This window comes from Trypanosoma melophagium (genome assembly GCF_022059095.1).
Source record: "Trypanosoma melophagium isolate St. Kilda chromosome Unknown ctg14segment1, whole genome shotgun sequence".
Lineage (NCBI taxonomy): Eukaryota > Euglenozoa > Kinetoplastea > Trypanosomatida > Trypanosomatidae > Trypanosoma > Trypanosoma melophagium.
In genome coordinates this window covers 169,016-194,971 of record NW_027125142.1, presented here as the reverse complement: position 1 = coordinate 194,971, position 25,956 = coordinate 169,016, and the positions used below count along the sequence as shown (strand labels likewise).

General features: G+C 47.1%; 9 protein-coding genes across 9 annotated transcripts; 8 read left to right on the top strand and 1 right to left on the bottom strand.

Annotated features, from left to right (window-relative positions):
* Positions 1 to 106: 106 nt before the first annotated feature.
* Positions 107 to 799, top strand: LSM04_003153 (Methyltransferase domain 25; the record flags this gene model as incomplete). The annotated part of the gene is made up of 1 exon (XM_067334981.1): positions 107 to 799. The coding sequence occupies one exon, from the start codon at positions 107 to 109 to the stop codon at positions 797 to 799; it is 693 nt and encodes a 230-aa protein (XP_067193885.1).
* Positions 800 to 1,427: 628 nt separating this feature from the next.
* LSM04_005886 (uncharacterized protein) lies at positions 1,428 to 3,323 on the top strand (the record flags this gene model as incomplete). Its single annotated transcript, XM_067334979.1, has 1 exon — positions 1,428 to 3,323. One exon carries the CDS (start codon positions 1,428 to 1,430, stop codon positions 3,321 to 3,323), a length of 1,896 nt encoding a protein of 631 aa, XP_067193929.1.
* Positions 3,324 to 4,381: 1,058 nt separating this feature from the next.
* On the top strand, positions 4,382 to 5,263 carry LSM04_002913 (uncharacterized protein; the record flags this gene model as incomplete). Its single annotated transcript, XM_067334978.1, has 1 exon — positions 4,382 to 5,263. One exon carries the CDS (start codon positions 4,382 to 4,384, stop codon positions 5,261 to 5,263), a length of 882 nt encoding a protein of 293 aa, XP_067193880.1.
* Positions 5,264 to 5,509: 246 nt separating this feature from the next.
* Positions 5,510 to 6,304, top strand: LSM04_001547 (uncharacterized protein; the record flags this gene model as incomplete). Its single annotated transcript, XM_067334977.1, has 2 exons — positions 5,510 to 6,083; positions 6,138 to 6,304. The coding sequence occupies 2 exons, from the start codon at positions 5,510 to 5,512 to the stop codon at positions 6,302 to 6,304; spliced, it is 741 nt and encodes a 246-aa protein (XP_067193852.1).
* Positions 6,305 to 6,629: 325 nt separating this feature from the next.
* Positions 6,630 to 9,800, top strand: LSM04_008589 (Glycosyl transferase; the record flags this gene model as incomplete). Its single annotated transcript, XM_067334976.1, has 1 exon — positions 6,630 to 9,800. The coding sequence occupies one exon, from the start codon at positions 6,630 to 6,632 to the stop codon at positions 9,798 to 9,800; it is 3,171 nt and encodes a 1,056-aa protein (XP_067193987.1).
* A 2,451-nt stretch (positions 9,801 to 12,251) lies between these two features.
* Positions 12,252 to 13,985, top strand: LSM04_008264 (uncharacterized protein; the record flags this gene model as incomplete). Its single annotated transcript, XM_067334975.1, has 1 exon — positions 12,252 to 13,985. One exon carries the CDS (start codon positions 12,252 to 12,254, stop codon positions 13,983 to 13,985), a length of 1,734 nt encoding a protein of 577 aa, XP_067193983.1.
* Positions 13,986 to 15,417: 1,432 nt separating this feature from the next.
* On the top strand, positions 15,418 to 18,009 carry LSM04_006962 (Glycosyl hydrolase family 63; the record flags this gene model as incomplete). The annotated part of the gene is made up of 1 exon (XM_067334974.1): positions 15,418 to 18,009. The coding sequence occupies one exon, from the start codon at positions 15,418 to 15,420 to the stop codon at positions 18,007 to 18,009; it is 2,592 nt and encodes an 863-aa protein (XP_067193954.1).
* A 432-nt stretch (positions 18,010 to 18,441) lies between these two features.
* LSM04_002014 (uncharacterized protein) lies at positions 18,442 to 18,663 on the bottom strand (the record flags this gene model as incomplete). Its single annotated transcript, XM_067334973.1, has 1 exon — positions 18,442 to 18,663. The coding sequence occupies one exon, from the start codon at positions 18,661 to 18,663 to the stop codon at positions 18,442 to 18,444; it is 222 nt and encodes a 73-aa protein (XP_067193862.1).
* A 241-nt stretch (positions 18,664 to 18,904) lies between these two features.
* On the top strand, positions 18,905 to 25,947 carry LSM04_002333 (uncharacterized protein; the record flags this gene model as incomplete). The annotated part of the gene is made up of 2 exons (XM_067334972.1): positions 18,905 to 22,919; positions 22,979 to 25,947. 2 exons carry the CDS (start codon positions 18,905 to 18,907, stop codon positions 25,945 to 25,947), a joined length of 6,984 nt encoding a protein of 2,327 aa, XP_067193867.1.
* Between the last annotated feature and the right edge of the window lie 9 nt (positions 25,948 to 25,956).

Genomic DNA, 25,956 nt, shown 5'->3' with positions numbered 1-25,956 from the left:
AGAGAAAAAGAAAAAGGTGTGATAGGGAAAAGGAAGAGAACAACAATCAAAAAAAAAAAAATACTACCAAGAAAAAATACCATAAATAAAAAGAAAAGTGATAAATATGCTAAACTTATTTCACTTACAAAGTGTTAGCAAACTCCGATCCACTATTCATGATTGGATAGCTGCTTCTATGACAATAATATGGTATCGTGAGGTGCTTTTGCAGTGTCCAATGGAATCGACTGTACTAGATGTTGGGGTTGGCACTGGTACGGGTCTTTTGACTAATCGTGACATTATTCGAAGTAAAAAACTTTTCGTAACTGGAGTGGACTATGATGGGGACTATGTACAGAGTGCAAATGAAAATGTAAGTAAATATGGTCTAAATGATCAGATTAAGATTGTACATTCTAGCATTCTTGATTTTAAAGAATCACCATTTGATGTAATTTACTTTTCTGGTAGCTTCATGATTATGCCTCAAAAAATGGATGTGTTAAAACATTGCTGCAGTTTGCTTCGTGGTTCTAAAAGTAATGGTGTTTCTTCAGTTGAAGAGAAAGAAAATGTTGGTATCTTGTTTTTCACACAAACCTTTGAAAAACCAACCTTACTGGGATTATATGTAACACCACTTTTAAAGCATCTATTAAAAATAATAACTACAATTGATTTTGGAGAAGTTACGTATGAAAAGGACTTCTTAGTAACCTTAAAAGAGGCTGAAGTGAGAGTAGTTTCATTGCGAACACTAGAAGAATCCTATTTCCGTAAGCAGGTCATTGTTATCGCAAGGCCAGAAAACTGAACTGGATTATCTTTGAAGTTGAGAAAGAAAAAAAAGGAAAGAAAGCAAAGAGAAAGGAATGATCTATACCTTACTTTTCTGAGGGAGACGAAGAAAAAGAAAAAAATAGTAATAATGAAGGAAAACAAAAAACAAGAAAAAAAATAGAGAAAAAAGGTATTTGATATTTCTTCGTTTATTTTTTGGCTATTTATTATTATTTTTGCTATAGTTATCGTTATTTCTATTTATTATAAATATGTTTTTTCCACCTCTCGTAGTTTCATCTTGTGCACTTCATTGCACTACCTTTTCTTTTCATTCACACATAAATGTATATAAATACATCATGCTTGCACTAAATACTCTCCCCTTCCCTCCGCCTTCCCCCCCACCCCATTGCCATAAGAAATCTTGTCGCTAATGTGTAATGTGTGCAATATGCATTTCTCTGCCTATGACCTTGAAAAAGAAGTAAAAGAGAAAAAGAAAGATTAATTAATTAATTAATTATTATTATTATTATTATTAGTATTATTAGTTTCTCTTCTTTTGGTTTCCAATAACTCCCCTATCCCTCCTCAAAAAACGTACATATACATATATATATATATACTATAAATTAGTGTTCAGGGTTGAGAGTTAGTTAATGTCAGAAGAGTACGGTGTTGGCAAGGCCCGTTGGTCTCAGGGTGATGATGGGGAAGAGTCGCTGGAGATTCGCATTCCCATCGTACTCCCACAGTCCGCACGGGTGAAGGAGTTAACGGTGGAAGTAAAAGATCTCGCCGTTCTTTGTGTACGTCATCGTGAGACGACTATTATGCAGTGGCGCCTTTACGAGCCGGTGGCGAAGGAGGTGGAATGGCGTGTGGAGGAGGATGGATCGCTGCTCGTGCTGGACTTGGCCAAGAAGAACCCGAGTGTGTGGCCGTGCTTGCTCGATTTGCCCATGAAACGTGATGATGAACTGTTTCTCACACATCCAGAGCTTGATGTACTCTTCCGTGAGCATCTCCCTTGTTTGCCAGCCTCTACCAAGGAGGATCAGGGTAATAATAATAATAATAATAATAATAATAATAATAATAACAGTAATACAGAGGGGGCAAAGGACGCTGCAGAGTGGGATAAGGAAGAGGATCTGGATAAGTTACTGGAAGAGGCCGCTGAAGAGGTGGTAGGAACTCCATCAAAGAGGAATGATAATGAATTTATTCAGGCAGAATTGGAAAACTACAAGGCAGAAGAGGCGGAAATTCAGAAGAAATTACTTGAGACAAAGTCTACATTGGAATCTAATGTTGATGGTGAAGGAGCAAAGGAGGCAGAAAAGCAGAAGGAAATTCTAGAAGAAATATTACGGTTACATAACCTTATTCGTGAGAAACGTACAGCTCCTTCAACCCTTGATGGATTTCTTGAAATTACACAGTTGGAAATTCGCAAGGCTCGCGCCTGTGTAAGTGAAGTGGGTGATGAGAAGGAATCCTTTGCCTCTGAGGAGGAGCGTGGAATGCCAGCTCATGAACTTATGGCAACGGGATTGAAACACTTTGGCGAACAAGATATTCAATCAGCACTGCATTTTCTTCGTCTTGCAGCTATTCACCACAATCATGAACAGAGTACTCTTATTCTCTATAACATATACGCCGAACTTGGTTCCCCACGAGGAGCTTATTTGCTTCTGAAACTTGCACTAAAAGGGGATAGTATCAGTGCGGCTGCTAATTTAAAGGTTGGTGAACAATTTGATACTGGTGCTCGTTATTTCCTTCCTTTGTTTCCAGCAGCCATGTACTTTTATCAACGAGCTGCACAAGCTGGAAGTGTTCATGCAATGCTAGCTATAGCGCAACTTTACCTCCGTGGTTCTACCTCTTCAACCATGTTGTCTACGGAACAGATGGAGGGATTGAAAAACATTGGAAAATATCATACTTGGATTGAACGTGCTATTGATCGGGGATGCGGATCGGCTTACTTTGTAAAGGGATGTATGTATCTTGAGGGTGAACATGGTTGTAAGAAGTCCTATCAACTCGCGAAGGATTACTTGGAAAGAGCTACATCATCGCAACCAGGTATTAAACGCCGTGCTGCACATGTGTACGTACTACTAGAGAAACTGCGACAAGAGGAGGAAGGGGTATCAGAGTCAAAGATAGTCGCATCACCCTTAACCCTGGCAAAGGCAAAACAAGCAAATGCGTATAACGATAGGGGTAATACCAACGATGATGCTGATGACGGAAATGGTGCCGTGCAGGTAAGTGCTTCCATGGATCGATTAAGTAAGTTAAGCAGCAAGGGTGGTGCACCGGACGCTGGGGTGCTCCGCTCTAAAAAGATGGCGAATCAATCCTCTAATAACAGAGTATTCTGGGAAAAGGCAGTTACGACTGGTGTGTGTCTTTACAGCCTTTACACTATTTCCTTTCCGATACGTGTTATGCTGCTCCCATACTTCTACACTCTTATTGGACCTATTGTGGAGCGCGTTCCTTGGCTGAGTGCCATGCCCACACCCATGCAGTTTTAACAGAGACACGGAATGTTTGGCTTATTACACTTGAATGACTTCTAATGCAAGTGTATGTGAGTGTGGCCTTTTACTATTACTATTATTATTATTATTATTATTATTATTATTATTATTATTATTATTATTATTATTATTATTAATTTATTTTCATCATATCCTATTTCTTGATTTCACAAGGGATTTGGTGATGATTGTTGTTCTTGTTGTTGTTGTAGTGGTGATGCAGTTGATGCTCATGAGTATAACGGTGTTTTTTCTTTCTTTTGTTTGCTTCGATTTCCTCATGGGTTTACATAGTGGAAACGAAGAGGTAAAGTAAAGATCAACAATGTCAACAAGAATAGCGAGGAATAATAAAAGAAAGTGCCCAACAAAAACATTAACAAAAACGAACTGAATGGGCCTGAAGTGCGAAGGAGGCAAAAGTAAAAAAAAAAAGAGAAGGAAATATATGATACAGAAAAAGAAAAGGAAAACGAAGTAAAGAAATTGGCTTTGGTTTGTCATAATTAAGACTCACATCATCAAAAAAAAAAAAAATGAAAGAAAAGAAAAAAAAAACAAAAAAACGAAGAAGCAAACAAGAAGTGTTTAAACACTTGTAATGCTCCATTATGGAATGGAGAAGAAGGCTAGAAGAGAAAGTGAAAATGATTTTGGTCTGTTTTTTATGTGTCTCTGTGATGAAGTGGGATATAGTGCAGGAAGGTGCAATATATATATATATGATTCTGGATGTTTGAAGAAAGAAAAACGAAAACAGTAGAGTCTGCAGTGAAAGCCGCCCGATATCTCAAAATAGGTCTCTGCAGCTCCTTCTTCCTCTTCCTTTGTCATGCATGAATTCGTGCATGAGTGTCGAGTAGATCCGTTTCGGATCTTGTTAAATGGAAAGAAAAAAAAATGTCAAACTATTTCTAAAGTAATATTGTCTTTTTAAATACAAGGAAATCATTATTTTTATTTTTTTATTTTTTATTTTATTTTTGTTTTTCTATTTTTCTTTGTTACTTATTAAGTGAGATTACGTTAAGAGTAAAGGATACCGTATCACCATGCGTCGTTTATGTCTAGAGGTGGGAGCCTCCGTGCAAACTGCATTACTTTTTCGTGGGCATCGCTGGTGTACGACAACAACAACGACTTCATCACCAATAGGATCAACAACAACAACAACAACAACAACAGAGGAAAATGATAGAGGCGAAAAGACAACTGGAACCGCCTCATTAGGAAAGTCGTCTACTACTGATGTTTATACTGTGATGGAAAAGGCTTCAGCAGCCCGTGGGGAAATCCATGAGTTGTGGTTGTCAACTGAAGCTACATCAGATGTTGAGCAGCGTACACAGCGTGTGGCTGAATTGATTGAAAAGTACGAATTAGATCCATCTACACCTCGCGAAGAAGATGTGAGTAGAGGACTAGGTGATGCTTTTGATCGATTATTATTACTATGTATTCCACTAAGTAAAAGTTCTGCGAATAGTACGGAACATTTGGAACGTCTTATGCACCTTGCTGGACGTAATGGTAGGGAATTATCCGTTCGTACCATTCAACATCTTTTTGCCCGAACCGATTCATTCACAGAGGCTCTCGCTATTTTTTACGCCATGCGACGATGTCATGTGGCGATGAATATGGAGGCGTATTACGCCATGCTCTACTCGCTACAGAGACTGGAGGAAGAGGGATGGGCGCAGCGCTTTAGTGAGGAGTATAAGGAAGAGGGAAAACTCTCTGAACAGGCGATGGACTTTGTGGTGAAGGGCATTAATAACGCCCTATTACCAGAGAACAAACCCTGGCTTGGTAGAGTGATGTTTGGCGACAGAGACGTGCCGGCACAACGGCGCGACGCACATGACTTTGATGAATTAAGTGCCACATGGACACAACGTTATAAAGAGGGTACTTCCGTTCCTTCACCCTGACAGTATCAATAAGAGAAGAAGAAAATGAAGAGAATGAAGAGGAGGATGCATAAAAGTGAAAACGTGGAGAGAGGAAACGAGATGATAAAGAGGTTTCACAGAAAAAAAAAAAAGAAATGAGAAACTGCGACGGACGTGTATGATGATAAAGTTTTTTTTTAAAGAAAATTCTCCTACCTTTGGTGCATTTCTCTATTTCTCTTTTTATTGTCTCTTTATTTACCCCCTTCTTCTTATTAGGAAATTATGTTATTTTTTCACCTCCTTCGGAGTCTTGGGTATGTTGTGTGCGGGGCCTATCGACGTCGGCAGATTTTGCGTGCCAATCCTCAGGCTATCATTAAACCGTTGGGTAAACACTATACCTTTGTTTACGCCGGATTGCGGATGGTTGATATATTGGGTCACGTTAATAACTCTAAATATCTTGAGATTTGTGAACTTGCTCGTTGGCACCTTGGAGGTTATTCAGGTCTAGTTCCCATCTTGCGGAAGTCAGGGGCAAATTTTGTAGCTGCCTCTGTTGTTATGCAGTTTGTGAGAGAAATGCCACCGTGTCGAAGGTATCTTGTCACAACAGAGATTCTGAGATTTGAAGGTGCAAACGATTCTGGAATGACTAATAGTACTAATACGACTTCCTCAACTGAGGTAAATAAAGTTGATGGAGATGACTTACCTCAAGACGGACGTATGGTACTTGTACAGGAGATATGGAGCGCTGATGGAAAGAAACTCTATGCCGGTATTTTACTGAGAGCCGCTTTGGTGGGTGATCCAAACTCACCTATTGCTATTCCTTCAACGGGAGAACATCATGGTAAATATGCACCGTTGTGTTGCAGTAGTATCTTTGCAATAGATTGAACTAGAGCTGAGGTGAAGGCAATGGCAAGTGAGAATGCAGAGAGATTTTACACCCGTATGGGGTTTAATTTATCCAAAGATAATAGTGGTAAAGTTGAAGATTGGGTCGATGGTACAAGACAGTTGGAAAGGGCCTGGCGTTCTGGTCTACGTAACGTTAAATCTCCTCAATAAAAATTTTTATTCTGGCTTTTTTTTATTTTTTTATCATTTATATTGATATGTGATTGTGATAAGTTGGAATTTCTAGTCATGTAATATGAACTTCTCTCCGAGAGCGTACAAGTCAGGATGAGAGCTTTCCAAGTGATTTGTTATTATCATCTCTCAACATGCTTATTTAGAGGGATTTAAAAGCGAAAAAAAAAAAGGAGTGAGAGAATGCGAAAAATAACGAGCGATTTAAGTTCTTCTTGGGGATAAGATTTCTGTTGCATTATTAAATACATAAGAATAAAGTCATGTTTTTATTTTTTACTTTTATTTTGTTGTAACAAGCATGCGAAAAAGGGTTGTTCCAAAATTACATCATGCGGGAGTGGCTCCTGTCACTTCCCGTGGAGGAATACGTCGCAGGCGAAGGCTTATGTTATTTCTTATGATGCTATTTCTATTGTTATGCTGGATTGTGCGAAACATTCCTACTGAAATAGAAGTTGAGAGAGATATAGAGGTGAAGGTTGTCAAAGAACTCTTCAATAGTCCTGCCATTGTTACACTAATACTTCCCACTTTTAATGATCCAGAACTAGCACTACGAAAGTGGTTTCGTCCTTCTTCAAAGATTACTAATGCTATATGTGTTTTGGACGGAAATAGTACTTCATTTCTTGAAGTGAGCGTGGTTGTTGTTCAGATGAGCATGTCACACAAAGAAGAAAGAGAAAAAATAAATGAAGTTATGCAAACTTTAGCAAATGATTTTCCAGAGAGAAAAATGACAAGATATTCCGGATCATTTCCTGATATAGAAGATGGATTATGGAGGTCTTGGACTTTTTCTGGTGGTGATACTACTTTGCGCAGTTGTGTAAAGGATGTTGTATTTGTTTCGCACACAACAAGTTATCCTCATTATCTTGGTGGATATGATGCCCTTGATAAATACGTAAAACTAGGCCTCACAGCATTTCCTCTCCACACAAAATACTTTCTTGTTCTTACAGAGTTTTTACTACCCGTATTGTGGGCTGATGATAATAACCAGGATGTGACTCAATATGGTCGTGGTGGGTTTATGCAGCAACTCCTGTCAACGGCATCACGGAATGAGGGACGTGTGGCGGCGGTGCAGTGCACTATATTGTCTAGGCGACCTTTCGCCAATAATAAAAGGAGTACAGAAAATAAAATGGAGCAAAATGGAACTCAATTGAGAGATATCCTAAAAGAAGGAGGATTAGGAAGAAGAAGAGAACAAGAAGAAGTATTCCCATGGCAAAAAATTGGTGAGGGTGATACAATATCACATCAAGAAGAACCTTCTTTTCCGATTATTCTGGAACGTCACGGAGTAGAACGCAAAGAGACACACATTACAAATTATATTGCTGTAGAAAAGGGATTATTTGTTGGATATGGGGGTAACTGGAACCGTACAGTTAATGGTATTTTTCTTACTCGATGGTTTAATGGATACAATGCATTAGATGAACGTGTACAGACCTGGGAAAGGCGTGTAGATGCTGTATCACCTTTTTGTACATTATTTCATCGTGGTGTGTATGACGCAGTAGGTGGATTTATGTCTTCTGTGCGAGAAGAAACTTCTAGTAAACTTGGGACGAAGGGATGGTCCTTATTACGAGAAATACCACCACCAGATTATCCAGAGAATAATAATTATCTTATAAAACAATTGGGTCTTCAAAATAATTTTCCTACACTGTGGCCAGATGTTATGCAAGCTGATGATATTATTGGATGGGAGTTATCTTTCAGGTTACAAAGTAAATTACCAGATTGGGAAGTCTGGAGCAGTACAGCAATGGCGGTTGCATGGACAATTCCAATGGAACGTGTGAATAAATTTTGGAATGTAAAACCCCCATTTCCCATAGTCTCAGAAACAATAGAAAATATAATCCTTTCTTATTACGCACCTTCTTTTGTTTTAACTGGGTATTTTGCTAAACGGTGGGGAACCTTTGCAGGAGAACTGTTTAATAGGAAAGCAGGTGAACCACTATCAAGAAATAAGATTCCTTTAACAAATGTTAAAGAGGAGGAAACGCTGCCAATGATTGAACTACGTGTTTTAGCTAATTACGCATTTACAAGATGTTCTGGAATGATGATGGAAGGTACACATTACTTCGTACCTTTACAACAACGTCTTTTGGTAGTTTTTTGGGGATATCGTTCTCTTTGGTGTCCAGGGATACCACAAGGGGCAATGGATGCACTGTATCGCACACAGATGGGAGTGAACCGTTGGGGATACCTCGCCGCATGGCGTCAGGAACCAATGAAAGAAGAGAATAAGTTGGGAAAATTAAATATTGGTACAACTATTAATACTGCAAAGCAGAGTGTAGCTAAGAGAGATTCCACTGTATACATTACATTTTTACACAATACTCCTTCTTATGTTGCATTTATACCAGTTGATCGTGAGTTTTCTGATTATAATGTCGCCCGTGTTCTAACTGAAAATTCAAGGTTATTGAGAAAACAAGTAAATGATATAAATACTTATCTCGATGAACTTTGGGTAACATGTAACTTTTTTAAAGAGGTGTACAAACGTTCAGGGGTACGAGAAGAACTAATGCACGTGATACCCGAGTCTGTAGATACATATATAATTGATCCAGCCCTTTTTACTCCCTTTGACGGTCTACCAGAGGAATGGATAGAAGGTAAAAATGGAAGTAGAGTAAATTATTGGACAAATCGACCTGGTAATGAATCTTTATTAACAAAAAAAAAGAAAAATTTTATTTTCCTTAGTGTATTTAAATGGGAACCTCGAAAAGGATGGGATGTATTGCTTTCAGCATATTGGAAGGCGTTTGGACCTGGCAGTCCCCTTCATAATGATGTAAGTCTCTACATAAAGACTGCTTTTTTAAAAAGATTTTCTTCAATTACGACAAAGGAAGGTTTGGAGCGAACACTCTTGTATTGGGCAACGAATATTGCACGATTACCTAACTTTACTTCATTGAGTCAATTTCCACGTATAGTGATAATGTACGAAGGTGACATCCGTACAGATGATATTTATCGTCTGTATCGAAGTTCAGATGCATTTGTACTCCCAACACGTGGAGAAGGATGGGGAGTACCAGCGATGGAAGCGATGGCGATGGAGCTTCCAGTGTTAACTACCAATTGGGCGGGAGCTACGGCGTTCGCAACACGAAAAAATTCTTTTCTTATTCCTATTGATGGGCTTGAAGAACTTCCTAAGGGCAGTGTCTATGGAAACATCAAAGGTAGGAAGTGGGCAATACCGAGCATTAATGCAACCGCGCAGTTAATGAAGTATGTTGTGCAAAATAGAGAACATGCAAGGACTGTTGGGAAGCGTGCTCGTCAGGATGTTGTGAATATGTTTTCAGAAGAGGCGGTTGCCGATTTGATTAATGAACGCCTCCGTGAAATTGCTCGTAAGGTAGTACGACAACGCAAGAGAAGGTGGTCTTGGTTAGGAATGACACTATAATCATAAAAATTGCAGAAATCAAAACAAATGAACTGTAAAAAAAAAAAGGATTTTTGAGCATTTCTACTTGATGTATTTTATTATTTGTTTATTTATTTTATTTATTTTTATGTGTATTTTTAGGGGCTTGTGAAAAAGAATATGCATCCGGTTTTGGTCTACTATAATCTGGGTTTTGAGTTACGTTTATCTTTCCTCTTTTGGTTAATGTTCTACTGAAAGAGAGCCTCGGTTTTAATCGAATAGAAAATATTTAAGATTTGTTTTTTTTCTTTTCCGTCCCACCCAACCCCCTTATCCACTCCACGCGGAGGGTTCTGGAGAGAAAGGGACTCTAGAATCTGCCACTTCGTAATTCCCACCAGATGTGTCGTCTGGCAGAAAAGAGAGTCTAATGGGTAATCTCTTTCCCCTATGTTTTGATTTATAGAATTGCCGTACGCTATTGATTTCAACACAATAGAGTTTTTTTTTCTCGTTGATATTTTCTGATATATTTTTTCTTCTATGTTTGGCAAGGTTAGTGAGCATATTGTTCATTATGTTTATATGGTTATTGTTAATTTATGATGATTGTTGTCTTTCAGTGTTTTTTTTTATCTTGCATACTCTCTTGCTTTATTATACCCATTGCACACTTGTTGAGCATCAATAACCTCCTTTTTGTTTGAGTACTCTGGTGGGTGTGTTTCTTGTGTTTATTTCTGACGTTGTATGGTTTTCTGTTGTATGTGATGTTCCACTGCCGCTGTATTTGCACTCTTTTTTATTTTTCTGGGGTGGAATGGGGAGGTAATAACTATGGAGGGGGGAAAGACTCGTGGACGCGGTGGTGTGCTGCGCCGTGCCCTACTGATCTTTTTCCTACTGATGTCTATGGCCGTTGTATATGTTTTTTTCATGACCGTTGCTCTGCATGATCAGGTGACTGAGGAGGGACGTTTGAATGTGTCCTTTGAGAGAGTGGATACCTTCATGATGGCCGAGACTATCCGCTACATCCCACGCCGTGTTGTGGACACGTGGGCCCAGCGTGACTACCTTGTGGTGTTCGGCATCCCGTCGGTGGACATTGAGGAACGGCAGAGGCGGCGCCACCTGCAGCGGACCACGTGCTGGCGCTTCCCCGGTGTTGCTACGAAGGCAAACAACTTTACGGGTGAGATGCTGGTGCTGTATGTCCTTGCACGCCACCCGTCTCACGACTATAACTACTCTGCTGCAGCGCAGGAGGAGGCAGCGGAGTGGCATGATGTGCTCACACTGTCCATGCACGAGGGCAGGCCATCAACGAACAAAGTAATCGGTGGTCCGGGATTTTGGGGCATTGAGGCTGAGTTTGGCATGAGTCGCAAGACGTTCATGTGGTTCCACCATGCGCTTCAACTGTTCCCCAATGTCAGTTATATGGGAAAAGGCGACGACGATATGTTTTTGCGGGTGCCGCAGTATCTCGCAGACCTGCGTACCCTGCCGCGCCGTGGACTGTATTGGGGATTGCTTCACGCAGTTCGTATTAGTGAAGCGAGTAACAAAATGATGGTCATGTATATTTATGCTGCTGGATTTGGTATGATTTTGGCGAGAGATGTTGTAGAGCGGGTTGTGTCGTACGAACCACTTCAGCGTCTTGTGTGTTACCCTCAGAACGCCAGGAGAATATCGGATTTTTATTCTCTTGGTATGGCTCATGAGGACATGATGGTGGGGCTTGCACTGTATAAGAGGAAGTATTTAAACATTGTATATGTCCGAGAAAAGGCTTGCCATTTCCATGATATTCATGTTGGTCCTCGTATCCATCCAGTCACATCACAGTCTGTGATGATCCATCACCTGTGGGAGAGTGATTATGCTGAGCTGATGAAGCGGTTTGGAAACGATACTTCTCCCTCCCCTCGCAGGATCAGGCGGGGCAGCAACAAACGCTTTATTGGGTTTCCTTGTAATTAACTTTACTGTCCCGACTACCATCATGTCTTTCCACGCAGATGAGGTTGGAGAGAAAAGGAGCCTAGACTCTGCCAAACCTTAAAACCTTCCGAATAAGCTATCCGGTAGATGGAAAATAAATTTCTTTTTGTGTAAATTTCCATTATGGTTCGTAGCGGTAGACTAAGTAATTGATTTGTGTTAGCAGAGGTTAGGTTTTTGTTTATTTCATTTTTTTTTTTATTGTGTAGGGGTTTGACCAAAGTAGGAGGCATTATTCTTCCTTATTTTTTTTTTCAGTGTTTTTATTTATTTATTTATTTATTTATTTATTTATTTATTTATTTATTTATCAAGTACTTCTTTTCCCTCCTCCTCTACACTTTTTGAAATTATTTCTGCTCTCCCCTCTTCTTAGAAGTCGAGAAGAGCTGAGTTAGTTGGCGTTTACGGTGCCCGGTAAAGGCAGGGTTTGCTTTTTCTTCTCCTCAGAGTGAGGAGCACAAGTCGCTTGTGATAATGGCAGTGAGAACCCCAAATGCAGAGGCAGTTATTCGTGCGCTCAAACGTGAAAACAATGCTCTACGACGTCAATTAGAAGAAGCACATCGAGAAGTAGAACGACTAGCTAATCTGCTGCATCATCGAATACCCGATAGATATCAAAATAACAGTAGTGACAACATGGAACGTGTTGTACGTCTTGAACAGCGGTGTGAACAGTTAGCCAGTCGCTTAGTTTCTGCCGTACGGGATCGTCAACTGTCAGAATGTGCAGAAGTTCATTTTCTTCTTCGTACACAAGAAGAAGAACGTCGTTTTTTACGTGATGCCTTGATGACGTTGTTGGGAAAATGCAAAGGTTACACCTGTAATGGAACGGAAGAATGGGAGTTAGTTGATGGGACTAACCCTGGTGTATTAAGTGCGTTAGTCTTACGAGTCACAGAGGGACTACAGAGTAGTGAAGCTAAATTAAAACTGGAGGAGGCAGAACGTCTTTTGGTGTTAGAACAAATTTCTAACTTTATCGTGGATGTACAACAAGCTATAGAGAAAGCAACACGGTGGGTATTTAACCATCATATGAATACTTCTCAGACACTCTCTCTACAGCAATTGATGTATTTGAAAGATCAACATAACTCTGTCAATACAAAGGGTCATTTATTAGTAGACATTATACCTGATTCTCCACCTATTTCTTCGTTCCATAATCAAGAAAACAGTAGTAACCAGCTAGAGCAACGCTGGCGAGAAAGTACGGAAAATTTTACAGTTCCATTCGCTTCTTCATCGAACTTAAGAGGAACTTTAACAGAAGCAAAAATAGATAAAGGAAACTTATTAGAGGCATGTGATGTATTACGTGCCTGTTATCGTGCATTAGGTGATGTTAAACTCCTTCTTGACAATAAGACATCGGTATCTGTTAATTCAGTTTCCTCAAAAAATGAAAAGAGTAGTTTGGAAAAACTCTTGGAAGGATTTCAGAGAGATTTACAAGAAGTAGTGCGAAACGGTACAAAGAATCGTGAGGCGTTGGCACGACGTTTAGCAGCAGAAATTGACTCTCACCGACAAACAGTGAATAAGTATGAAGCGCGCCTGAAACTGACAGAGAAAGAACTCATAAATTTCCTCACAGCTTCTTCTTATTCTTCCTCTAGTACTCAATTACCAATAAATGTCAGACAAACCCCTGTATTTTCATATCAAAAACAAGGCAATAAGGAGTTTAATAATAACATTGGTCTCATGAACGGCAGTACTCCTCTGTGGAGTGCTGTAGACACAACGATGCGTGCTTCACTGGGTGGACCTGCTACAGATAGTGAGATCATTAAACGTGAACCAACACCTGAGTGGGTTGTATCACCGACCCTCCTTCGTACTAGAGCAGCAGCAGCAGCAGTGCAGAGGAGCGGTAAAAATGATATACAAACGAGAAAAGGAAATGACAATATTCCAACTGCGGCTCCTGCGGGGGTCGATTCACTGGATAAACCAAGCGGACAACAAGGGTCGGAATCTAAAACGTCGTCACTTGCCTATGGCGTTGGGAATAGGAACGACAGTCACAATACAGTGATAGAATCTTCAGAGATAGATTCGTTCTTGCCAATAACACCGCCCAGAAGACTACAGCATGACCAGAAAACAGATATCATGAGAACAGATACCACAGGTTCACCACAACAACCGAAGCAGAGGGGAAAAACAAAAGTACTATATAGTCCATCGGCATTTTGAGAGCCGAAAAGAAAAAGGAAAAGAAAAAAAATAACAACGGTATTTCTGATATTTTGTTGAATATGTGAGTCACTTTGGATGCATTCTTTTATTATTATTGTTATTATTATTATTATTATTATTATTATTATTATTATTATTATTATTATTATTATTATTATTATTATTATTATTATTATTATTATTATTATTATTATTATTATTATTATTATTATTATTTGTAAACTATCTCTTGCACCTTTCATTTCTTTTTAACTCTTTTTAAAACTGTCGATTTCTCAGTTGTTAGTTGTTAACTTCATTTTATACCCTGTTACCCGCCCTCTCCCTATTCTCATCCTCCTGCTAAAACACAAACGAAAAAAACAACAACAGCAGCAACAGCATTAAACTGCTTTTCTCCTTGTTTTTCTCATTTTAATTTGCCCACGTAGTGATGATTCTCCGAGAGAGAGAGAGAGAGAGAGAGAGAGAGTGGGTGAGTGTGGTGTTTTTAATAAATTCCAACAAAAAAGAACTAAATGACACAGGTATCAAGGAATAAGGAGTAATTGCTATCCTCATCTTTGTAGGGATGTGGCACCCATGACACCTCACTTTCCACTCTCTAACTGAAGAGAGAAAAAACAAAAAAAGAATAACAATATTCTGAAAATCACAGAGTACAGAGGCTAACTTCACTCTCTTACAGTTTCTAAAGATAAATGGAAGTGAAAATTTACCTCTGAGTGATGTGATGCTTCAAAAACAATTTTTTTTTGATTTAGATGGAAGTTGTCGAGCAAATCAAAAAATAGCTTGACTTATAGGCAGACGTAAAAATTCTGTGCGTTTTCGTGGCTTCGTGAGCTACTATTACTGCTACTACTGTTACTACTAGTAGTAACAGTAGTAGTAGTAATAACAATAATAATGGAACAGACAAGTAGGGAAAACTATACTTTACCGGAACCAAGGAGCTTTTCTCTTTCTCTCTCTCTCTCTCGTTGCAACGGGAAATATCTTCTGAGTTGAGGAAAAAAAAAGAGTTAATCTAGTGCGGCTCCAGAACTTGAAAAAAAATCTCGATCCTCACCTATTGTTGCTTAATTTTTATACAGTTCTGCTCTCATAACATCTTTTCTGGAGGTTTTGGCAATCTTTTTTTCTGGGTTTTATACTTATTTGGTTTCTGGTATGGGTGATGTTGTTGATAAGGTTCAAACTGATGTTGCACATGGTGTGTTTGTTATCCCCATTGCTTAATAATAAAGAAGAGAATAAACATGTTAACTATTGAACCATTCTCAAAAAAAAAAAATCCTCTGTGATCATTTTCCTGATGGCGCAAAAGGAAAAGTAAAACTATTTCTTCTTATTATTATTGTAAATAATTTATATAGGTGTAATACATATCAACGAAAGGGAAAAAGAATATCAATTTCTTCTTTTAATGCGTGACCGTCGCCCGCTTCTGGCGCAGGGGGCTGGTAAAGAGGAGAACGCAACCGGTGTTGTTAGAAAAAAATCTTACCGACCCAAAAGAGAGGATGCATCACCACCTTTAACTTTCAAGGAAATTATCGCCCGCATAGTCTTTTTTGTAGTAATTCTTGGGTTGCCCTTGGGTATAATTTACTACTATACCCCGTTTTTTATTTTTCAAAGGTTGCGCTGCAGAGCTGTAGAAAAGCTTTGGAGTGATGATACAATTACTGCAATGGAAGAGGGATACCGTCGCTATCAGAATTCCCCACCACGCTTTCCATCCCTTGAGTATAACAAAACAATGCTCTGGGGAACATATGAACCAGGTTTAATCTTCGCAATGAAGACACGTACACCTAAACCGGTTTACATTGGTATTGCATGGTATGATGAAGCAGGACAATATCCTATACGATACAAAATGTCGGATGTGTTATCAGTTCGGCGTCGTCAAAACACTAATGATAGTGTTGTATCTGATGAGAAATCAAGCAATTTTGAGGCGTCGTGGGTAGTACATGATGGAGTTCATTATGGACTTCAATTGGTTCATGATAGACTATTATCTATGAATATTGAATTCCTTAAGAGTCCTTCAGGAGACACTTGGCACGTACGTGTTCATGGAAGCATGGACGGTGCAAAGGCTATAACTTTTGTTGTATATGTCATAAATGAAGGTGGAGATGCTTTTGAAGCTGAGAAAACAATCAATATAGATGATTCCTGGGATCCACAAATTAAAAGCGAATTTGAAGATGCTGAAGGACGACGAGAAGAATTCATGTTAACTTTGCATGATGATCACAATCCATTTTCTACACCATCACGATGGCAAATATATGGTTTACAAGCACCAGAAGGTGAATTCCTTCGTGATGTTGATTTTCGCAGAGTGCCATCAGATGCACACACATACACTACTGAATCATCAAGAAAGTACAGTTGGCAGGAACCTCTAACTGGATCTAACACACATAACGTTATGGTATTCCGAAAACGATATAATTCAGATTTCAGGGTAGAAATGTCAATGCGTCATGCTTCTCACCTTGTAACCGGTGGTCAGGATGCGACACTACATCGTCCGTTTATTGCAACATACGATGCACTTACAACATGTCAACTCACGAATGCTTTCCGTTTACGAGAAAAAGACATTTTACATAACATGAGGAAACTTGTAACGCCATGGTCAAATGGATTTCCTGTTAAACGTAAACTGTATATTAATAGAGCACGTCGTTTACTTAGTGGTGCACTAAGTGCATGGGGATATTGGTATGGGCGTTATTTGTATGCCAATAGTAGCATTGACGATTTGTGGGATAAACAAGGATCTGCAGTGACAGTTCACTCTGACGAACAACTCCATGAGGTAGCAAATGATGTATCAGCTTTTGGAGCTGTGGCTTCACGTGTAGAGGGGCCATACGGTGATGTAACACTGACGGGGTTACAACTACTATTTATTACATACTGGAACAAGGAATGGACAAAGGAAACCATTGCATCCTGGCTTGTGGACGCTCAAGATAAAAGTAGTGGTTTTATACCTCGATATGCGACCTTTACAGCTGCTTCACGTTCAATCCGTCCTCCATCAAGTCGTTACGAACACCTTACCTTCGCAGCACCACCCACAATACTTCTAGCACTTCGTCAAATTCTTAGCGATGATCAAGCTTTAAGAAAAGAAACGGATTTCTTTGAATTATTGCTACCATCGCTACACCGTTGGAGGGATTGGTTCCACTCTACTCAAAGTTCCCGGAATAATAATGTGAGCCTTGAGACACTTGCTAATTCTTTTACAAACGAAAAAGACGCTAGATATTCTGCCCCTAGATATCGCTGGCGTTCTCGTGATGGATATCGTGTTCCTGCTAGTGGTATGGAAGATTATCCGAGGCCTTTTTGTATGGGAAGTCATGGTGATGAAGCTCACGTGGATCTGTTCTCTTGGGTCGCTTTTCTTAGCATAATTATCAGTGATGTTGAGCTTCACTTGGGTCTTTCTGAGAGTGTTCCTAAGCGACTTTGGAGGGTGTGGTTAGATGAAGTGCATTGGGATATGGAGCACCAGCGTTATGCTGATCGTGTCGGATGCCCAGATGACTCTTTCTCGCCGTATGTGGGGTATGCAAATCTGTACCCTTTTTTTCTTGAACTTCTTGACGACAAGGAGAGAGCGCTGACAGTTCTTGAGCTTGCTAATACACAACTCATGACATCATACGGGATGATGTCTGTTTCGTACGATTCTGTTGGCGCAGCACGTGAGGCGGGTCTGCGCCACGAGAACCTGTGGATGGGGCACATATGGGTTTCGACAAACGCCCTCATGCTACGTGCGCTGAGAAGGAAGTACATTACCCTTCTCGGCAAACCTGCAGAAGATCTGTTTAAGCAGCTACGAGTTTCGATAGTTGCAACAGCTGGCGGGTCCCAAACAATGCAAGAGGTCTTCAACCCAGTAACGGGTGTGGCCGAAAGCACAGTGTCGCTAGTAGGTCACCGCGCCCTTATGCTTGCTCTCCTCGAAGACTACAACTGAGCAACTACGGTTTGCATTAAATGATACAACAGGTCCTAAGAATAGGTGTGTCTATCGCTCAGGAAAGGAATAAATAATAAAAAATAAGTAAATGAAGAAATGCGATGAAGGAGAAATATCTTCCCACACTACGTTGTCAAGGGCAATAGAGAGTAACAATGACAGCCCACGGCAGCGATATGATTGCAAGAGAAAATCAGCGATGATAAAATATGGACAGAGCATTCTCTTTACCATTATTTGGCTTTGCAAAATCTTTTTGTTTATCGTGCTGGTAGTAGTAGTAGTAGTAGTAGTAGTACTAGGGTCACCGTGCCTTCCGGTGTTTTTTTTCCTGTACGTGTCACTTAACCGTTTTTCTTTTTCTTCCTCTATTTCCTCTATTTCCTCTTTTTCTTCTTTTACTGTGCTGTGTATGGTGCAGTGCACAAGTTACTCACTTGGTTTATCGCAACCTGCAAGAACAACATGGGCCACCTCGACCAATGGCGTTCCCGGCAGAAGATCGGCATGGGCAAGGGTGCCCGCCACTGCGTGATCTGCTCCAACCAAAAGGCACTCATTCGCAAGTATGAGCTCAACGTGTGCCGTCAGTGCTTCCGTGAGAATGCAGAGAACATCGGATTCACCAAACTTCGTTAACGCCCCATGCATCACTATAAAAGACCAAGAGAGGAATGTACCGCACGTATTTGTTTTACTTTTATAATTATTTTTTCTTTTCCTTCACAACTAAGATAAAGAAATATGTATCTTCCATCTGTCAGTAAACAAAGATTCAACCAAACCACAAAATTCTATCTCTTTTTTCCACTTAATATAAGGACAAAATCAGACACATCATTTGCAACTTGCCAAATACATTTGACGGCTTCCCAAAGCTCAGGTAATCATTATGTACAATGGCAGAACATACAATCATCACTTTAATTGCCGCACTCAAGTAATAACGGCACCCATTAACAACATAATTCATAGAGAAAAAACAAAAATTGCTAGCTACGCCCGAAAAAAAGAAACCAGAAACCACGTAGCGAATGTTTCAAATATTCCTGAGTTTCAGTTAGTAGTAAATAACATCACACAAAAACTGGCGACCTCAAAAAAAAATGAACCAGCATTGCAAGTGAAGGAGAACCAGCTGAGGGCGAAGCTGGCGGAGGAGCGCAGACAGCTGCTTGCGGAGGAACTGCGCGCCGCCCAGAGAAAGCGCGAGGAGGACCAGGAACGCAAGGCCGCCCGTGCGCGGCGACTGCGTGAGAGGGAGAAGGCCCGCCGAGGTGAGCTGCACCGTCGACTGGAGGAGGAGCGCCGGCGGACTGCTGAGAAGCTGCGCGCCGAGACGGAGGAGTTGCTGTTGGAGGCCCGCCGCACGAGGTCAGAGGAGAACAAGGCCTTGATGATGAGGGCGCGTGAGAGCGAGGACGAGTCGAGAAGACGGCGAGAGCAGGAGAACCAGCTGAGGGCGAAGCTGGCGGAGGAGCGCAGACAGCTGCTTGCGGAGGAACTGCGCGCCGCCCAGAGAAAGCGCGAGGAGGACCAGGAACGCAAGGCCGCCCGTGCGCGGCGACTGCGTGAGAGGGAGAAGGCCCGCCGAGGTGAGCTGCACCGTCGACTGGAGGAGGAGCGCCGGCGGACTGCTGAGAAGCTGCGCGCCGAGACGGAGGAGTTGCTGTTGGAGGCCCGCCGCACGAGGTCAGAGGAGAACAAGGCCTTGATGATGAGGGCGCGTGAGAGCGAGGACGAGTCGAGAAGACGGCGAGAGCAGGAGAACCAGCTGAGGGCGAAGCTGGCGGAGGAGCGCAGACAGCTGCTTGCGGAGGAACTGCGCGCCGCCCAGAGAAAGCGCGAGGAGGACCAGGAACGCAAGGCCGCCCGTGCGCGGCGACTGCGTGAGAGGGAGAAGGCCCGCCGAGGTGAGCTGCACCGTCGACTGGAGGAGGAGCGCCGGCGGACTGCTGAGAAGCTGCGCGCCGAGACGGAGGAGTTGCTGTTGGAGGCCCGCCGCACGAGGTCAGAGGAGAACAAGGCCTTGATGATGAGGGCGCGTGAGAGCGAGGACGAGTCGAGAAGACGGCGAGAGCAGGAGAACCAGCTGAGGGCGAAGCTGGCGGAGGAGCGCAGACAGCTGCTTGCGGAGGAACTGCGCGCCGCCCAGAGAAAGCGCGAGGAGGACCAGGAACGCAAGGCCGCCCGTGCGCGGCGACTGCGTGAGAGGGAGAAGGCCCACCGAGGTGAGCTGCACCGTCGACTGGAGGAGGAGCGCCGGCGGACTGCTGAGAAGCTGCGCGCCGAGACGGAGGAGTTGCTGTTGGAGGCCCGCCGCACGAGGTCAGAGGAGAACAAGGCCTTGATGATGAGGGCGCGTGAGAGCGAGGACGAGTCGAGAAGACGGCGAGAGCAGGAGAACCAGCTGAGGGCGAAGCTGGCGGAGGAGCGCAGACAGCTGCTTGCGGAGGAACTGCGCGCCGCCCAGAGAAAGCGCGAGGAGGACCAGGAACGCAAGGCCGCCCGTGCGCGGCGACTGCGTGAGAGGGAGAAGGCCCGCCGAGGTGAGCTGCACCGTCGACTGGAGGAGGAGCGCCGGCGGACTGCTGAGAAGCTGCGCGCCGAGACGGAGGAGTTGCTGTTGGAGGCCCGCCGCACGAGGTCAGAGGAGAACAAGGCCTTGATGATGAGGGCGCGTGAGAGCGAGGACGAGTCGAGAAGACGGCGAGAGCAGGAGAACCAGCTGAGGGCGAAGCTGGCGGAGGAGCGCAGACAGCTGCTTGCGGAGGAACTGCGCGCCGCCCAGAGAAAGCGCGAGGAGGACCAGGAACGCAAGGCCGCCCGTGCGCGGCGACTGCGTGAGAGGGAGAAGGCCCGCCGAGGTGAGCTGCACCGTCGACTGGAGGAGGAGCGCCGGCGGACTGCTGAGAAGCTGCGCGCCGAGACGGAGGAGTTGCTGTTGGAGGCCCGCCGCACGAGGTCAGAGGAGAACAAGGCCTTGATGATGAGGGCGCGTGAGAGCGAGGACGAGTCGAGAAGACGGCGAGAGCAGGAGAACCAGCTGAGGGCGAAGCTGGCGGAGGAGCGCAGACAGCTGCTTGCGGAGGAACTGCGCGCCGCCCAGAGAAAGCGCGAGGAGGACCAGGAACGCAAGGCCGCCCGTGCGCGGCGACTGCGTGAGAGGGAGAAGGCCCGCCGAGGTGAGCTGCACCGTCGACTGGAGGAGGAGCGCCGGCGGACTGCTGAGAAGCTGCGCGCCGAGACGGAGGAGTTGCTGTTGGAGGCCCGCCGCACGAGGTCAGAGGAGAACAAGGCCTTGATGATGAGGGCGCGTGAGAGCGAGGACGAGTCGAGAAGACGGCGAGAGCAGGAGAACCAGCTGAGGGCGAAGCTGGCGGAGGAGCGCAGACAGCTGCTTGCGGAGGAACTGCGCGCCGCCCAGAGAAAGCGCGAGGAGGACCAGGAACGCAAGGCCGCCCGTGCGCGGCGACTGCGTGAGAGGGAGAAGGCCCACCGAGGTGAGCTGCACCGTCGACTGGAGGAGGAGCGCCGGCGGACTGCTGAGAAGCTGCGCGCCGAGACGGAGGAGTTGCTGTTGGAGGCCCGCCGCACGAGGTCAGAGGAGAACAAGGCCTTGATGATGAGGGCGCGTGAGAGCGAGGACGAGTCGAGAAGACGGCGAGAGCAGGAGAACCAGCTGAGGGCGAAGCTGGCGGAGGAGCGCAGACAGCTGCTTGCGGAGGAACTGCGCGCCGCCCAGAGAAAGCGCGAGGAGGACCAGGAACGCAAGGCCGCCCGTGCGCGGCGACTGCGTGAGAGGGAGAAGGCCCGCCGAGGTGAGCTGCACCGTCGACTGGAGGAGGAGCGCCGGCGGACTGCTGAGAAGCTGCGCGCCGAGACGGAGGAGTTGCTGTTGGAGGCCCGCCGCACGAGGTCAGAGGAGAACAAGGCCTTGATGATGAGGGCGCGTGAGAGCGAGGACGAGTCGAGAAGACGGCGAGAGCAGGAGAACCAGCTGAGGGCGAAGCTGGCGGAGGAGCGCAGACAGCTGCTTGCGGAGGAACTGCGCGCCGCCCAGAGAAAGCGCGAGGAGGACCAGGAACGCAAGGCCGCCCGTGCGCGGCGACTGCGTGAGAGGGAGAAGGCCCGCCGAGGTGAGCTGCACCGTCGACTGGAGGAGGAGCGCCGGCGGACTGCTGAGAAGCTGCGCGCCGAGACGGAGGAGTTGCTGTTGGAGGCCCGCCGCACGAGGTCAGAGGAGAACAAGGCCTTGATGATGAGGGCGCGTGAGAGCGAGGACGAGTCGAGAAGACGGCGAGAGCAGGAGAACCAGCTGAGGGCGAAGCTGGCGGAGGAGCGCAGACAGCTGCTTGCGGAGGAACTGCGCGCCGCCCAGAGAAAGCGCGAGGAGGACCAGGAACGCAAGGCCGCCCGTGCGCGGCGACTGCGTGAGAGGGAGAAGGCCCACCGAGGTGAGCTGCACCGTCGACTGGAGGAGGAGCGCCGGCGGACTGCTGAGAAGCTGCGCGCCGAGACGGAGGAGTTGCTGTTGGAGGCCCGCCGCACGAGGTCAGAGGAGAACAAGGCCTTGATGATGAGGGCGCGTGAGAGCGAGGACGAGTCGAGAAGACGGCGAGAGCAGGAGAACCAGCTGAGGGCGAAGCTGGCGGAGGAGCGCAGACAGCTGCTTGCGGAGGAACTGCGCGCCGCCCAGAGAAAGCGCGAGGAGGACCAGGAACGCAAGGCCGCCCGTGCGCGGCGACTGCGTGAGAGGGAGAAGGCCCGCCGAGGTGAGCTGCACCGTCGACTGGAGGAGGAGCGCCGGCGGACTGCTGAGAAGCTGCGCGCCGAGACGGAGGAGTTGCTGTTGGAGGCCCGCCGCACGAGGTCAGAGGAGAACAAGGCCTTGATGATGAGGGCGCGTGAGAGCGAGGACGAGTCGAGAAGACGGCGAGAGCAGGAGAACCAGCTGAGGGCGAAGCTGGCGGAGGAGCGCAGACAGCTGCTTGCGGGGAACTGCGCGCCGCCCAGAGAAAGCGCGAGGAGGACCAGGAACGCAAGGCCGCCCGTGCGCGGCGACTGCGTGAGAGGGAGAAGGCCCGCCGAGGTGAGCTGCACCGTCGACTGGAGGAGGAGCGCCGGCGGACTGCTGAGAAGCTGCGCGCCGAGACGGAGGAGTTGCTGTTGGAGGCCCGCCGCACGAGGTCAGAGGAGAACAAGGCCTTGATGATGAGGGCGCGTGAGAGCGAGGACGAGTCGAGAAGACGGCGAGAGCAGGAGAACCAGCTGAGGGCGAAGCTGGCGGAGGAGCGCAGACAGCTGCTTGCGGAGGAACTGCGCGCCGCCCAGAGAAAGCGCGAGGAGGACCAGGAACGCAAGGCCGCCCGTGCGCGGCGACTGCGTGAGAGGGAGAAGGCCCGCCGAGGTGAGCTGCACCGTCGACTGGAGGAGGAGCGCCGGCGGACTGCTGAGAAGCTGCGCGCCGAGACGGAGGAGTTGCTGTTGGAGGCCCGCCGCACGAGGTCAGAGGAGAACAAGGCCTTGATGATGAGGGCGCGTGAGAGCGAGGACGAGTCGAGAAGACGGCGAGAGCAGGAGAACCAGCTGAGGGCGAAGCTGGCGGAGGAGCGCAGACAGCTGCTTGCGGAGGAACTGCGCGCCGCCCAGAGAAAGCGCGAGGAGGACCAGGAACGCAAGGCCGCCCGTGCGCGGCGACTGCGTGAGAGGGAGAAGGCCCACCGAGGTGAGCTGCACCGTCGACTGGAGGAGGAGCGCCGGCGGACTGCTGAGAAGCTGCGCGCCGAGACGGAGGAGTTGCTGTTGGAGGCCCGCCGCACGAGGTCAGAGGAGAACAAGGCCTTGATGATGAGGGCGCGTGAGAGCGAGGACGAGTCGAGAAGACGGCGAGAGCAGGAGAACCAGCTGAGGGCGAAGCTGGCGGAGGAGCGCAGACAGCTGCTTGCGGAGGAACTGCGCGCCGCCCAGAGAAAGCGCGAGGAGGACCAGGAACGCAAGGCCGCCCGTGCGCGGCGACTGCGTGAGAGGGAGAAGGCCCACCGAGGTGAGCTGCACCGTCGACTGGAGGAGGAGCGCCGGCGGACTGCTGAGAAGCTGCGCGCCGAGACGGAGGAGTTGCTGTTGGAGGCCCGCCGCACGAGGTCAGAGGAGAACAAGGCCTTGATGATGAGGGCGCGTGAGAGCGAGGACGAGTCGAGAAGACGGCGAGAGCAGGAGAACCAGCTGAGGGCGAAGCTGGCGGAGGAGCGCAGACAGCTGCTTGCGGAGGAACTGCGCGCCGCCCAGAGAAAGCGCGAGGAGGACCAGGAACGCAAGGCCGCCCGTGCGCGGCGACTGCGTGAGAGGGAGAAGGTCCACCGAGGTGAGCTGCACCGTCGACTGGAGGAGGAGCGCCGGCGGACTGCTGAGAAGCTGCGCGCCGAGACGGAGGAGTTGCTGTTGGAGGCCCGCCGCACGAGGTCAGAGGAGAACAAGGCCTTGATGATGAGGGCGCGTGAGAGCGAGGACGAGTCGAGAAGACGGCGAGAGCAGGAGAACCAGCTGAGGGCGAAGCTGGCGGAGGAGCGCAGACAGCTGCTTGCGGAGGAACTGCGCGCCGCCCAGAGAAAGCGCGAGGAGGACCAGGAACGCAAGGCCGCCCGTGCGCGGCGACTGCGTGAGAGGGAGAAGGCCCACCGAGGTGAGCTGCACCGTCGACTGGAGGAGGAGCGCCGGCGGACTGCTGAGAAGCTGCGCGCCGAGACGGAGGAGTTGCTGTTGGAGGCCCGCCGCACGAGGTCAGAGGAGAACAAGGCCTTGATGATGAGGGCGCGTGAGAGCGAGGACGAGTCGAGAAGACGGCGAGAGCAGGAGAACCAGCTGAGGGCGAAGCTGGCGGAGGAGCGCAGACAGCTGCTTGCGGAGGAACTGCGCGCCGCCCAGAGAAAGCGCGAGGAGGACCAGGAACGCAAGGCCGCCCGTGCGCGGCGACTGCGTGAGAGGGAGAAGGCCCACCGAGGTGAGCTGCACCGTCGACTGGAGGAGGAGCGCCGGCGGACTGCTGAGAAGCTGCGCGCCGAGACGGAGGAGTTGCTGTTGGAGGCCCGCCGCACGAGGTCAGAGGAGAACAAGGCCTTGATGATGAGGGCGCGTGAGAGCGAGGACGAGTCGAGAAGACGGCGAGAGCAGGAGAACCAGCTGAGGGCGAAGCTGGCGGAGGAGCGCAGACAGCTGCTTGCGGAGGAACTGCGCGCCGCCCAGAGAAAGCGCGAGGAGGACCAGGAACGCAAGGCCGCCCGTGCGCGGCGACTGCGTGAGAGGGAGAAGGTCCACCGAGGTGAGCTGCACCGTCGACTGGAGGAGGAGCGCCGGCGGACTGCTGAGAAGCTGCGCGCCGAGACGGAGGAGTTGCTGTTGGAGGCCCGCCGCACGAGGTCAGAGGAGAACAAGGCCTTGATGATGAGGGCGCGTGAGAGCGAGGACGAGTCGAGAAGACGGCGAGAGCAGGAGAACCAGCTGAGGGCGAAGCTGGCGGAGGAGCGCAGACAGCTGCTTGCGGAGGAACTGCGCGCCGCCCAGAGAAAGCGCGAGGAGGACCAGGAACGCAAGGCCGCCCGTGCGCGGCGACTGCGTGAGAGGGAGAAGGCCCGCCGAGGTGAGCTGCACCGTCGACTGGAGGAGGAGCGCCGGCGGACTGCTGAGAAGCTGCGCGCCGAGACGGAGGAGTTGCTGTTGGAGGCCCGCCGCACGAGGTCAGAGGAGAACAAGGCCTTGATGATGAGGGCGCGTGAGAGCGAGGACGAGTCGAGAAGACGGCGAGCAGCAGGAGAACCAGCTGAGGGCGAAGCTGGCGGAGGAGCGCAGACAGCTGCTTGCGGAGGAACTGCGCGCCGCCCAGAGAAAGCGCGAGGAGGACCAGGAACGCAAGGCCGCCCGTGCGCGGCGACTGCGTGAGAGGGAGAA